Raw genomic sequence first — 13,989 nt, forward strand, 5'->3', positions numbered from 1 at the left:
AGCTGTCCTACTCTTTGTCTTTTATTTACGGCCCCAGGCGTGGTTAAAACTTTTGGCACAAAGTGTCATCTCGCGGGATGCAAGTTCTTGATATTTTTTTGTTTATAATTTAAAAACTAAATAAGAATCTGAAAATCTAACAACATCACATTAAAGTTCGATAAACTTTGAAAAGAATGATACCAAACATATATATGTAGGTTTTAAAATAAGCCAGATTTAATGCGTGATAATAAATGTGACATAAAAACGTCACATAATTTCATTGCACTTTTAGGTTTAGGATTTTATATACATATAGAGTAGATGTTAATGTCTTTTAAGCAATGCAGTGGTTGATGAATGGTGTTGCCTTACACTTCTAGTAAAATGGATTCATAACTGACTAGAGTTACTGTCTAAACTTTATTGAGGATTTTCTCTGGGTATTTCCCTCAGTATTGCCTTATTCTTTCTTAAATTTTGTGCATTTACTTCTCTATACAAGCCCAGGATGGTTGTGTGTGCGTCTGTGTTGAAGTAACCCTTACAATAGACTGGCACTGATCCTTTCTGGTGTCTGATACTGCAGAGATAAACTGTATCATCTTGCAGTATTGTAGGAGACAAAGCAGGTTTAGAAAATTGAAAGATGTATAGTAACATTTGGTAACAGTAGTGTGGCATTGATGGATCCTACCCGGTTGGCACAAATGTCATCCATTCAGTCCCTGACTCTGTCTAATTTAGGCTTTCACTGGTCAAGGTATAAGTTGATTGGAAGATCGCATACCACAAAGTGACAAGTATAATTAATTCCTTGGCGGTGCTGCAGCTATTGTACATCTGTGTTATGCACATAATTCAGTTAACACTATCAACTTTTTGAAAGTTCAGATTAATTATGATATGCTTCTTTGTACCTTTTCAAATAGTTTTTATCTATTTTTCTTTGTATTGTAGGCCCACACAGTTATTTATAATCTGTTTTTCATGCAAGTAGCTATCATTATTTATGGTTATACTGTACTTTTTGTCTTTTTTCACACCCAGCCTAATCACACCATCGACTTTGACACAGGCTCAGCATTGGTTCTCACCATTGAGAGCACTCTGATTACTGCTTGTTCTTCTGAATCTCTTGTTAGCAAAGGTCACTTTAAGAACTTCTGCATACGATTTGCAGAAGGCTTTGAGACAACATGGGATGACTGGAAGCCAGAAGTGAGAGGCGACATTGTGATGAATGCTTGTGAGTCTTTCAGTCTATTAGTTAAATTTTTTGCTCAAACAGAAAAGAAGATATTTCAATTATTTCATACAATATAATATAATATTAATTTTCATTTTGTTTTCATTGGCTTCCATCAGGTGTTGTACCAGATGGCACTTATGAAGTTTGTTCTAGAACTACAGGGCAGGCTTCAGCTGGTAAGTACATTTTATCAATTTTAAAAGTGAAACCATCAGATTTTGAATTACTGTGTATGTACAGTAACTTAAATTTAATTGAGAACCTACTATAACAGAGTGCCTTTAATAGGCCACTTCACTCCAAAATCAAGATTCTGTAATAGGGTCAAATATACAAAATAGTGGTGTGTGTTCAGCCTAATTTCCACCTTGACTGTAGAGAGCACTAGCGGGAAGTGATAACTCGCTCAGTATCCTGTCATAGTATAAGCTTTTGTACACAAATTCCTAAATTTATTAGGCAGCAGTGACCCTGTGTGGCCTTAATTCATCTGGAAACCTTTCTTGCTGTCAATTTAAGAGGCCAGTTCCACATAACATTTCATAATAAGGTAGTCTTCCTGCATAAAAAGCTGAGCCCAAGCCTAAAGTGTAAATACTCGGTGAGTAAAGCTGATGTCCTTCAAAGTGCTCTGTGGCAACATTCCAACGTTAACAGTGCTTTTTTTTTTTTTTTTTTTTTTTTGCCCACATTAGCTTTAGGGAGTCCTTGCGAGTTGCTCATTTGATTTCTTATCCGACTCACTTCTGCTGAGTCAGTCACATAAGATGTTGCTATTCATATTTCCAACCAGTCAGAATAAACATATTTGCTGCTTGATTAAGAAAGATCAAGCTTTACTTAATTAGTAAAATGCTTGTGCAATTGTAGGAAGCCATAATTTAACATGTCAGTAAAAATTCCTCATACTTTTAGTTGTTAAACATTACTTAATATTGTAGTTGTAAAAGTAAACATCAGCAGATGTACCAGAAAACTGTGAATACAATTTAAAATATATTACTTGCAAAACTGTATGTCTATAAATAATCTAAAGAAATAACTTTACAATGGTTTATCTTCTATAGTAGTGTTATGCATTTTTGTGTTTCTTATATCAACAGTAAACAATCAGTATTATTGTAACCACCTGTTATTTATAAGCATACATTAATAAATAATATGTAAAGGAATGCTTAGTAGCTCTATGTCAAAAACTTCTTTAGTCATATTGCCTTTTTATCTAATTGTAGCTTATAAGATGTACAGTAGTTTGTTTCAAATGTTAAACCATGCTTTATATAACCCCTGTTTCCTGAAATGTTTATATACACATATCTAATCTCTGTAAGACTGTAAATACTCTGAACAAGTACTGGTTAAATGAGCTGAAATTGCTAGCAATTTGATGGATTTTAAGAAGAAGAAAAGCACTGATTAAGATAATGATAATAATTCTATCTAAAAGATGGATTTGACATTAATGGATACATTAATGGTAGCAAAGTTGGGATGTAGTGGCCAAAAAAGAGCACTGTGCTAGACAAAAAATACTGGGGAAATAATAGAAAAGTTAAACATTAAAGTCAAAACTAATGACAGCAGACTTCGTGATTGGTCAGTTTAAGCTAAAGACAGAGATAATGATGATCAGCCAAGGTTTTGTTTAAAGAGACATGCATGCATGCATAAATACATACAGTACATAAATACATACAGTACATGTACGTACGTATGTATGTATGTGTTTTTTTTTTGTTTTTTTTTTAGCAGGACGGGTCAAAACGTTAATATTGATAATGTAGTTAGGATGTGTAAACATTTTATTTAGTTCATAAATATTGGCTGCTAACATTAATTGAGTAATGGAATTTTGGTAACATGTACAGTAACGTGCATAAAGCTCAGAAAGATAAGATTTGAAAAGGTTCTAATACTCTTGAAGCAACTGCATTTTGATAAATAACTGGGTACTGCAACAAATTAAAATATATTCACCCTGTTTTACTTCCTAGTTAAATCTGGAGAATGGTAGTTATCATGTTTTTCCATTTTATTTGAGAATGTGTTATAGTATATTCATAGTATACATGTTTATATTTATAATTAGCTTAGGAGGTAATGTGTTGCACCTTCTTTGTGAAACAGAAAGTAGCAGTGCAGGTACATGGACTTTAAATATCTTGTGGAAAATGTGTGGCATTGATGTCCATATGGATCCTAACATTGGAAAGAGGCTTAACGCTCTTGGTAATACACTGACATCCCTGACCGGAGAAGAAGATGTGGATGATATTGCTGATCTGAACTCTGTTAATATTGCTGATATCTCGGATGAAGATGAGCCTGTCAGTATGTCTCCTATAATCCAGACGGTGGGGACCTTTTTTGTTCTTTACATTTTACAGCATATATGTGTTTGGTAATTATAATGTGCCACGATAACAGTTTTAAGGATGGTTTGTTAAAATATCCAGGAAGAATGTAGTTAATTATGTTAAGTGCACTGGCAAAAAATAGTGTTTCTTTAAAATAATTTTAAGAATGCAATTTACTGAGTTTTAAACTTACTTTATAAACTACATCTTCTGTTTTCATTAAAAATTTTTGAATATCTGTTTTGTTCCAGATCCTTTTGTTGTATTTTCATTAAGGTGTAAATATTAATCACACATTGATTTTAAATTCCTGTTGGATAATATCATTTGTCATCCAATACTTTTCAAGAAATGGGGTTCAGGGGTTGTGTTTCTTTAGTAGTCAAGATGATTTTGAAGGTTTAGAAATCTGAAACAGTGCATCTTTTTATCACTTGATTATTACTTTTAAGATTAATAGCGTATAAAACATTTTATTGTACACCCAGTTAATTTACCTTCATTCTAACGTATTTGATAATCTGATTATAATGGAGTTTTATAATATTTTTTTCCAAGTGTCTTCAAAAGCATGACTTTTCCAAAAAATGGTCTTATTTTTTTATTTTACTTGAGAAAAGATTATGAAATAGAAACAAAAATATTTTCTAAGATCAGTTCTTTGCTGTTTAGAATTCTGTAGAAGCCACTGTCATTGGAGAACATTTAAGACTTTCATTTCGGAAGCGTCTTGTTAACCACCTTCTTGGGTTAAGCACTGAAAGTCAGAGACGCTCAGTCCCAGAAGACTTTCTCTGTCTTTCATCACCTTGCAAGAGTTCTCATTCTAGCAGATACAGTATCAAAGCATCTAGACCGCAGTCATGGGGATGTGTATGTACTGTAGTTTTGCATGCAAAGCAATGAGTTGAAACCTAAATCAAAAGGGCCAGGTCTTCTCTCTTCATTTGATTGTTTCTTCTATCATGCCACAAGCCATCAATCTCTCTAGATTCTGAAGTGAAACTAGAAAAGAAATTAACATGGTCAGTTGCTGTTTTTTTCATTAAGCATTTTCTGTTCTCCAGTCAGTTTCAGTGAAATATAAATTTATGATTGTATTTTGGATCATACTAGACTTTGAATTAAGTCAAAATGATTCCAAAATTAAAATGCTGTGACAGCTTTTCATTTGGAGAATAGCAAGTGCTGTTTTTGGATTTGGGACTTTTCTATGCTTTAAATGAATGATTCTGAATTTTTTGTATGGGGGACTTGAGAATTTTTTTGTTCAGACCTATTTCTTCTGCCTTTATTTGGGGTTGCAATTACTATATTTTTCACTTTTTACTTTCTATGAGAAATTCCTAAGTGGGCAAATTCACAAAATTGAGTTTTTTTTTCTTTTCTGAAGTATGTTGCTAAGATCATGCTCTTGCTCAGTGTTTTTACATTTATTCTATCAAAATATTTAGCGATAACTCAAGCAAATTACTTCTATTCGCTATGTTTACTCTGGACATTTAAATGCATTTTCTATGGTCTTTGTGGGTGAAGGTTTGCTTTCTATATAAGAATCCTTGTTTACTTCTGATTAAAATTTAACATCACCTGATCTAAAATTCAAGTTTTTGAGTATTGATTATAATAATGGTTTACACAGGAACCGGCTGATCATAGACGTCAAGTAGCAGGTGGAAACCAGATAAATGATGGCCGTGCAAGAAAATTTCCTAAGCGTCTAGTGGACATCCGAGAACTAAATGAACAGGCTAAAGTTATTGATGACCTGAAGTAAGTTCCCCCTACCCCAATAATCCTTGATGAATGTTGTTATATTTATTTATTAAAATTATTTATTTATCCTTCCTTTAGAATACCATGGCTGTCAGCTTAGTATACTGTATGTTGGGAATATTCCACAGTTTTAATTAGCATTCCAAATTTAGTGTATCGGATGTAGATTAGTCTCTTTGTGATATTGTACTCATTTACTTTATGGATTCTAAACCTGAAGTTAGGTATCTAGGTACCTTTTTTGTTTCTGCGATGCTGCTACTTAACCTCTTTATTCCAGAGTGTTATGGTTGCAAGGCTCTATAAAACTCTAAAACAGACTCAAGGCTCCAGTGAAGCCTGGAAACATCTTACAGGCTGCAAAAAACACAAGATAAGCCTGGTCCCTAAATACAAAAATCAGACTTTGTGGCCTGCATAGACCAGAAAGAGCCAAAACTTACTGTATGCAAAAGGAAGAGAGGAATGGTGAAAACTTATGGCCCAAAATTACAAAAACAAAGTTTCTTAATAATTTGAGAGTTTTTTTACAAGAATGTTCAAAACCAAAACATGAATAAAACAAAAAGACAACAACCAAAATCAATAAAATCCAGTAAATTGCAGTAAAAGTGCTGTGTTTTTTACGATCAATTTTTTAATGTAACTTGACAACATATTAATACTCCACAAATGAAAAATCAAGTGGATGTAGCAACTTACTCAAATGCAATGTTAACATTATACAATCTTAGATCTTTCTGTTTTCCCTAAAACAATAGTTGAACAAGAAGTATAAAGGCTTTTTCCTGGTATGGCATGTCAGTCTCACATTAGTATAACACATGAGATTAAGGAATAAAAAGGGCTTTCAATTATTAGTTTTTTATTTCTACTGTTAAACATTTTAACTGCAAATTCCTGTGATGAAATTATACAAAGCATAAAAATAGACAAATTGTGCCAATGAATGTCTAAGACTAGTATTGTGAACTATTACTGTACATCTGTAAAATGTAGCAAAGTATATAAATAAAGCAAACCGCTATACGGGTTTTTAGCTTTATGAAGCTAATCTGTTCTTGCAAAAACCTTTGTTGTGTGAACTTTTGTAACGTGAACATTTACTTATGATTGATTCAAATGGGTAAACATTTTAAGTGTACTCTGACCTCCAAAATGATACCCATTTTTGTTCAAATAACATGGAAATACATGGAAATTGTGTAATAATCACATTAGTCAATAAAACAAACCCATAATAGACATTTTCCTACATTAAATTCTTTTCAATAAACTGTTCACCTACACTTTATCTCTTCAAGCTTCATATTTGATATTTCTGAACTTTTCCATATATTTCAGTATCTTTTTCAAGATAAAGTGAAATTATTTGTGACAAGGTGAGTGAACCATACCACATGAACACAAGAGCACACCTTGCCGTAGCCCACAGAGTTAACTCCTTCCCCTTCAAAAGACATCTAATTTCAGCCACATCATCTGAAATGGCTAAGCCTGGGGCTGCACATCATTAACATATAGTCCCACCCCAAACATCTCACTGCAGCCTAGCTCCTTTCTGTAAGCTGTAGCGTGATGTATTTGGTTTTGTTTTTATTTTATTTTATTGATTTTATTGAAATCACACAACATTCCATACGAATAAATCGATTTTTACAAAAATAAGATCGAAAACAAATCAACCCCCACCCCTGAGAAAGATAGCTAAGCCAGCAGAGTAAAACTTAAAGCTAGTAAAAAATAAGTAAATAGATGAATTTAATAAGTTAATAAAATAAATGGAGAAGAAAAAAAAAAGAAAAAGTGGAGAGAATCTGCTTTCTCTGTGCTTTAAAAGCTTATTCTAGCATGATGTATTTGGAATGACTGCAAAGGTGATCAGGTATTGGCTCTAGTGGAACGGGTGTGAAAATGGTCTCAGACTTGGTCTTCATTAATGTGAAAATTTAGCTCCAGTGTGCTTTGCTAGATGATAAAGACTGCTAAAATTTTTGTTTCATCTCTTATATATATATTTTTGTTCTGGTTCGTCCTGCTTCCACTTCAAAACCGGTCCCGCCAACATGGCATTTCTCGATTCCTATTCTTCCTCTTCCATGTCATGCACTATACTGGCCTGCTGAGCGTAATACATCCAACAAGTGCTTGAGGTGCTGCCACAACGGTAAAGTAGCTTTGCCACCTTTGCGGGAGCCACCTGTGTCTTTACAACAGCATCTTACACAGCAAACATCAGAAGCTAAAAATTATCGTGAACACATTCGTGAATACAACTCTTCTCTAGTGTTTGCTTCCATGGGTGCACAGATAACTCAGCCTCCTGGCCACGGACCATACTGTTTTAAAATACACGGGCAAATTTATCACCAAATCTCTCCACAATACGCTAACAATTCTACCTCTCCAGGATATGGACAGTTGTATGTTTTTGACACAGCGCAAGCTACTTAAGTACGCTTACAAAATAAAGCAAACTCTGCATGCAGCGAAAATGTACTTCTCCAGCTAGATTCCATGCTCAGAACCATCAACCCCTTCGCTAAATCATATAAACACATGCATGAAATCGCTCAGTCCAATCCAACAGCATCTGTACAAATGGATTTACGACGATATGATGCCCCGACATGTCACACCGATGTTGCAGAGATTTTCGTCGGAGAAGATGGCGAAACGCCTGCCGAAAGGGACATTTGCATCTATCCCATAGGCAACTCCTGTAAACAGATTTCCACGCTCAATATGAATTGCGATCCTATGGTTTACCCACTTTTATTCCCTTACGGAAACATTGGTTGGCACAAACATGTTCCCAATAAAAGAACTGGCAAGCGAATAAGGCTTACTCAATGCCAATTTTACGCGTTCAGATTAGCAATGAGGAATACATTTAGTATTTTGCACTCCAGCGGCAAACTATTTCAACAGTACATCGTAGATGCGTATGTTAAAACAGAGGGCGCGCATCTCAACTATCTCAGATTACATCAACAAGATCTGCTCGTGGAACAATACAAAGGACTTTCAGATGCACTGCAAGCAAACGCTGAAAATAACAACGTACGTGTGGGCAAAATGATCATATTACCGTCCACATTTCCAGGAAGTCCAAGATACATGCAACAAAACTATCAGGATGCCATGGCCATAGTACGTAAATGCGGAAAGCCTGATTTATTTGTCACTTTTCACATGTAATCCTGCTTGACCGGAAATTCCACATGCACACTGCGTCTTTCAAGAAGTATTTATTTCTTCTTGATTTCTGAATTCCTTTCTCACCGTTTTCCATTCCTATTCTTACACCACTGTATGGTACGGCGGGCGTCGGCTAGTATACTAGCATTTTTCAAAAGAGGTTGTTTGTAAAGCAGGGGATGTCAATACAAGTATTGTTGCATTAATGACTGCAGTCATTTAGGCTGATTTAGTGCTGTTAAAAGCTTTACAAAAATTGGTGGCTTGAATATAAAAATTAATACAATTTTAATTCATTAATTTAATACAATGTTTTTTGTATATCTGTTTGATTTGTATAGTAAGACAAATGTTTTAAACCTCAAAAGCATGTCATAAAGTAATTTTATTTAATAACCTTGGAACCTTGGTTGCACATCTCACTTAAAGGTACAGCTCACACATTAAGTAAGACAAAAAAGTCAAAACACTCATTTTCTTACATCATAGGAAACTTGGAGCTAGTGAAGGAACTATAAATCAGGAAATCCAGCGTTATCAGCAGCTGGAGTCTGTTGCAGTGAATGACATACGGAGGGATGTTCGAAAAAAACTCAGGAGATCCAGCATGAGGGTAAGCATTTTCCATCTCTCTTATATTTACTTCAAGAGAATTGCTGTTTTTTAAAAATGTGTCTAATCCTCTCAGTCATTCACAGAAAACCTTAGTTCATGCCAGACTCTGTCATTATGCAGTCTTCTAGCACACAAAATTTGCTCTATTCTATTCTACTACCAGAATGAAAAAAAGCATTGTGAAATCACAGTCTATCACAAAAGCATCCAAGTCAAAGACTCCCTTCACTTTTATTCTAATTTCTAGTACCCGTTTAGTAGTATTGAAAGGTTGGTGGAGGAGGTTCAGGAAGAAAAAGTTGTCATTATGGTGCAGTTTATTTTGTTACTGTCCAACTTCTTTATCTCACTATAGAAATGAACAACACTGCATTAAAGTACTGTGAGCACTGCTTGATTTTTTTTTTTCATTTTTAGTAAATTCCATTATTATTCAGGCAGTGTATTTTAAAATATCACAGCACTGTTGTTTGTAAAATAGTTTCAATTGTTTTTATTTTTATGATGTTACTGCTTTTAATGGTTAAACTCTATTTAAAGACAGTCACCATTTACTGTATTTTCCACAAATATTTCCTGTGGGTTGTAATTTTTTTTGCAGTAAATAGGAGGGACACATAAACTATAAAAACATGTGGCATGTCTTAAGTTTTGCAAATGCAGTCCTGATTCTCAATATCTGGTTCTCTCAGATATTGTACTATATACGAGACTCTGTTTTAGCAGGTACAGTTCCACAATCCATTTTCTGCATTTCGGAATCAGTTGTTCAGGGAGAAAGGTCTACCATTAGCATTCTCTGAAATCATTATTAGCAGGCACTAAAATGATGATCCTTTCCATGGTGGTGGGGAAAAAAAACACACAAAAGAACAGCATTAGAGCAAAGAAGTCAAGACGAACAGCCTCCGTTGGAATGGGCAACTGGCCAATTAACTTTCATCCACACTGGCAAGTAAACAGAATAAGAGTACAGTAATCCCTCGCTATATCGCGCTTCGCCTTTCGCGGCTTCACTCCATCGCGGATTTTATATGTAAGCATATTTAATTATATATCGCAGATTTTTCGCTGCTTCGCGGGTTTCTGCGGACAATGGGTCTTTTAATTTCTGGTACATGCTTCCTCAGTTGGTTTGCCCAGTTGATTTCATACAAGGGACGCTATTGGCAGATGGCTGAGAAGCTACCCAGCTTACTTTTCTCTTTCTCTTGCGCTGACTTTCTGTGATCCTGACGTAGGGGGATTGAGCAGGGGGGCTGTTCGCACACCTAGACGATACGGACGCTCGTCTAAAAATGCTGAAAGGTTATCTTCACGTTGCTATCTTTTGTGCAGCTGCACGGTGCTTCGCATACTTAAAAGCTCGAAGGGCACGTATTGATTTTTGCTTGAAAAACAAACTCTGTCTCTCTCTCTCTTTGTCTGCTCCTGACGGAGGGGGTGTGAGCTGCCGCCTTCAACAGCTTTGTGCCGCAGTGCTTCGCATACTTAAGCCAAACAGCCCTATTGATTTGTTTGCTAGAGATTGTTTTCTCTATCTATGTGACATTCTGTGCTCCTGACACGCACTCCTTTGAAAAGGAAGATATGTTTGCATTCTTTTAATTGTGAGACAGAACTGTCATCTCTGTCTTGTCATGGAGCACAGTTTAAACTTTTGAAAAAGAGACAAATGTTTGTTTGCAGTGTTTGAATAACGTTCCTGTCTCTCTACAACCTCCTGTGTTTCTGCGCAAATCTGTGACCCAAGCATGACAATATAAAAATAACCATATAAACATATGGTTTCTACTTCGCGGATTTTCTTATTTCGCGGGTGGCTCTGGAACGCAACCCCCGCGATGGAGGAGGGATTACTGTATATAATTATCATATGAATGTATCAAAGAAGGGTATATCGCAGTAGTGACAAACAAAATAACAGAAAGGGATAAAGCAGTTCATTTTGTGTAGCCCAGGTTATTATGGTATATAGTGTAGTAGTTTTAGAGGTATCTCAATAAATTGAGGCAGGTGATAAATGTAAAAGAAACATAGAAAATGATAGAAAATTTTGGATAGTGTAAGTTCACATATAAAGCCATTTCATATTTTTGATTTTTAAATTGAAAAAATAATGCTCCGTTTTCCTAACGTATGCTCTACGTGCATTTTTTTAAATGCTTTTTTTAGCTTAATTTGTGATTTTTACCTTGAATTAATACATGTGGTATCTTTAAATTATTTAACCTTAATACTGTGTTTTAATAGGCAGCATCCTTGAAAGACAAGTGGGGATTAGGATACAAGCCTAGTTATAACAGATCAAAAAGTATATCAGCAACTGGAAGACCCCCTTTGAAAAGGATGGATCGAGCAAGGTAAAGCATTTTTTTTAATCATTTTTATTCATTAGGATATTTCCACTGGCACTTACATATGTCTGTTTTAAAGTACAATTCCAAAAGTCTGAAATAATGTTTGCACAAGTATCGGAAGCCACAAAAATCACAGACCTGCACTACATATTTATATTTTGAAAACAGGTGTTCAGATAAGCATGTTTTATACATTTCTATGTTTTTAAAATACATTCTTTATAATAGTAGCTGTCACTGTACATTTATTTTTTTTAAGTTTGTTGAATTTAATGTAATGATGCAGCATGCAGCTGAACTGTCATTTTTCCTTTTTGTTCAGTTAATGAACTGATTGAATATTTCTACGATGTGTGGTTTTTAGTGTAGTGTAGTGGCTAGTAACTCCAGTAGGAGGTACCACTGAGCCCCAAAGCCCAGACCCAATAATGCCCAACACAGTTATGAGTTCAAAAAATGAATTTTTAATCCTCCAATCAATTTGTACAATAAAGCACAACCAATTACCATACAAAATCAACTCTTTCCTCTCCTCCCACCTCCATTTGAATGTTGCCTGCTGCCTCCCAACTCTGACTCCTTGATGTAAAGCAACATGGTCCTTTTATACTGAACCCGGTACGGCTTCCAGTGACCCAGTATGACTTGTGGAGAACACTCCTGGTTTGTTTGGAAACCAGGGCAGTCCTCCCCCAAGAGGACTCCCTTGTGTCACCCAGAGACTCTGACAGGGTTCAACTTTCAGACTCTTCTTCCCATGAACTCCTGTGGATGTCCAAGCTGGGACGCATCTAGCAGACCGCTGCCACTCCATGCCAAAATTTTGCAAATACTTTCTATTACTCTCCCTTCAGTAATCCTAATAATCTGAAGCCATGGTTAGTAGCATTCAGATTATATGTGAATAGCTAAACAAAATATATAGCATTGCTATCCAGGTAATCATACTGCATATAGGCAAAATAAGTAATCACACTTACACTGTCTATTTAGTCCTTTTGGTCTTGACAGTTTCTAGTGATTTCATTTTGGAAATTGGTAAAAATATTCTCAGTACTTTAGACTCAATAATAGATACTAACTTATCTACATTATTAATACAAATCATGATATCACAGGTCAATGTGTTCTTATCTTTGATATTTTGATATTTAGGTTTTCAAATGGCAGTAATCCTTTGCTCAGTATAACTTTTATTGTTGGACATATCACTGGTGTAGTTTACAGCCTGATGGTCTAAATCAGGGGTCCTCAATTACTGTCCTGAAGGGCTACAGTGTCTTCAGGTTTTCATTCAAGACAGTTTAGTAGTGAAAAGCCAGGCCTAGAAAATAATGAAAATTGTTATTTAATTATATGGCTTGTTGTGCTTTCATTCTTCTAAGACAAATCTTTATCATATGTTTTGTGGTCAGGGATAGATTTACACCTCTTTTTCTCTTCTCTCTCATTTACATATTTCAAAACATTGTAATAACAGAGATGCTACATGATGTATATTCACAGGTTTAAATGGGAGTACGTTAGTTACAGAGCTGCTGGTTCCTTTGTCATTTGTCAAAAACCGAAATCTGAATGCCACTATTTTAAGCTAAAATAGGGGCAATTAAGGGTTTTGAACATGGGCAGGGTTTGACATCCAGGCTTGGAGATAAAAGATAGTGGCTTTTTTTTTTTTTTTTTTATATATAGAGTCGCAACTGTACTGCTGCATATATACATCACACCTCATGCCAAATATAGAAAAATTGTTTGAATAAATCATTAGATTAACACTTACATTAAGACATTTAAAACTTCACAGATACCATAAACAATATCAAAGAGATAGATATCACATTTTTGTTTTTTAAAGATATTGTTGCAGGGGTGAATGTGATGTATAAAAGAAAAATATACTGTAGACAAAATGAACTCTCTCAAGCTAAATCAGAAACAGTAAACTAATCTTATTGAAATTGTACAGAATGTTTCCGTTTGTTTAAAGGATAGGCAACATGCAAGAAAGAGAGTTGCTTAAAGCATAATGGATTAAAGTATTCATTGATCCATCCGTTTTTGATACCCACTTACCAGAGCAGGGTCATGAGGCAGTTGGAACCTATCCTGGCAAACAACGGATACAAGAATCCCTGACATCATATTGTAGAGTAAACACACACACACATGCGCACATTAGAGCCAATTTAGAATAATCAGTTCACCTTAACTGCATGTCTTTAAAGTGTAGGAGGAAACCGGGGCAAGTCCACGTGGACCCACATGCGAACTTCATGCAGGGAACACAGATTTCATAACCCCTGAACTCCAAGGCACAGGAGCGGATTTACCATCAGGGCATTCCAGGTGTGCGTGCAGGGACCCTTGATGACAATGGGCCTTTTCTTTTGGCAAAGAGATATACCACCTCGCCACCAAACTAACACCACCAGGTCCGCAACCTGAA

General features: G+C 35.3%; 1 protein-coding gene across 10 annotated transcripts in view; it reads left to right on the top strand.

The window, feature by feature from the left end:
* The window catches only part of kiaa1109 (KIAA1109 ortholog), a 371,922-nt gene that overhangs the window by 298,798 nt on the left and 59,135 nt on the right, over positions 1–13,989 (top strand). For 7 of the 10 annotated variants that reach the window (XM_051928377.1, XM_051928381.1, XM_051928382.1 and 4 more), the window contains 7 exons: positions 1,033–1,231; positions 1,351–1,410; positions 3,362–3,588; positions 4,264–4,464; positions 5,234–5,364; positions 9,058–9,181; positions 11,437–11,546. In XM_051928377.1, the coding sequence (XP_051784337.1) occupies positions 1,033–1,231; positions 1,351–1,410; positions 3,362–3,588; positions 4,264–4,464; positions 5,234–5,364; positions 9,058–9,181; positions 11,437–11,546 (1,052 nt within the window). The remainder of the gene's footprint in view (positions 1–1,032; positions 1,232–1,350; positions 1,411–3,361; positions 3,589–4,263; positions 4,465–5,233; positions 5,365–9,057; positions 9,182–11,436; positions 11,547–13,989) is intronic. The other 3 variants (XM_051928384.1, XM_051928385.1, XM_051928386.1) reach the window with 1 other exon arrangement.

Source organism: Erpetoichthys calabaricus, chromosome 5 (assembly GCF_900747795.2).
Source record: "Erpetoichthys calabaricus chromosome 5, fErpCal1.3, whole genome shotgun sequence".
Classification (NCBI taxonomy): domain Eukaryota; kingdom Metazoa; phylum Chordata; class Cladistia; order Polypteriformes; family Polypteridae; genus Erpetoichthys; species Erpetoichthys calabaricus.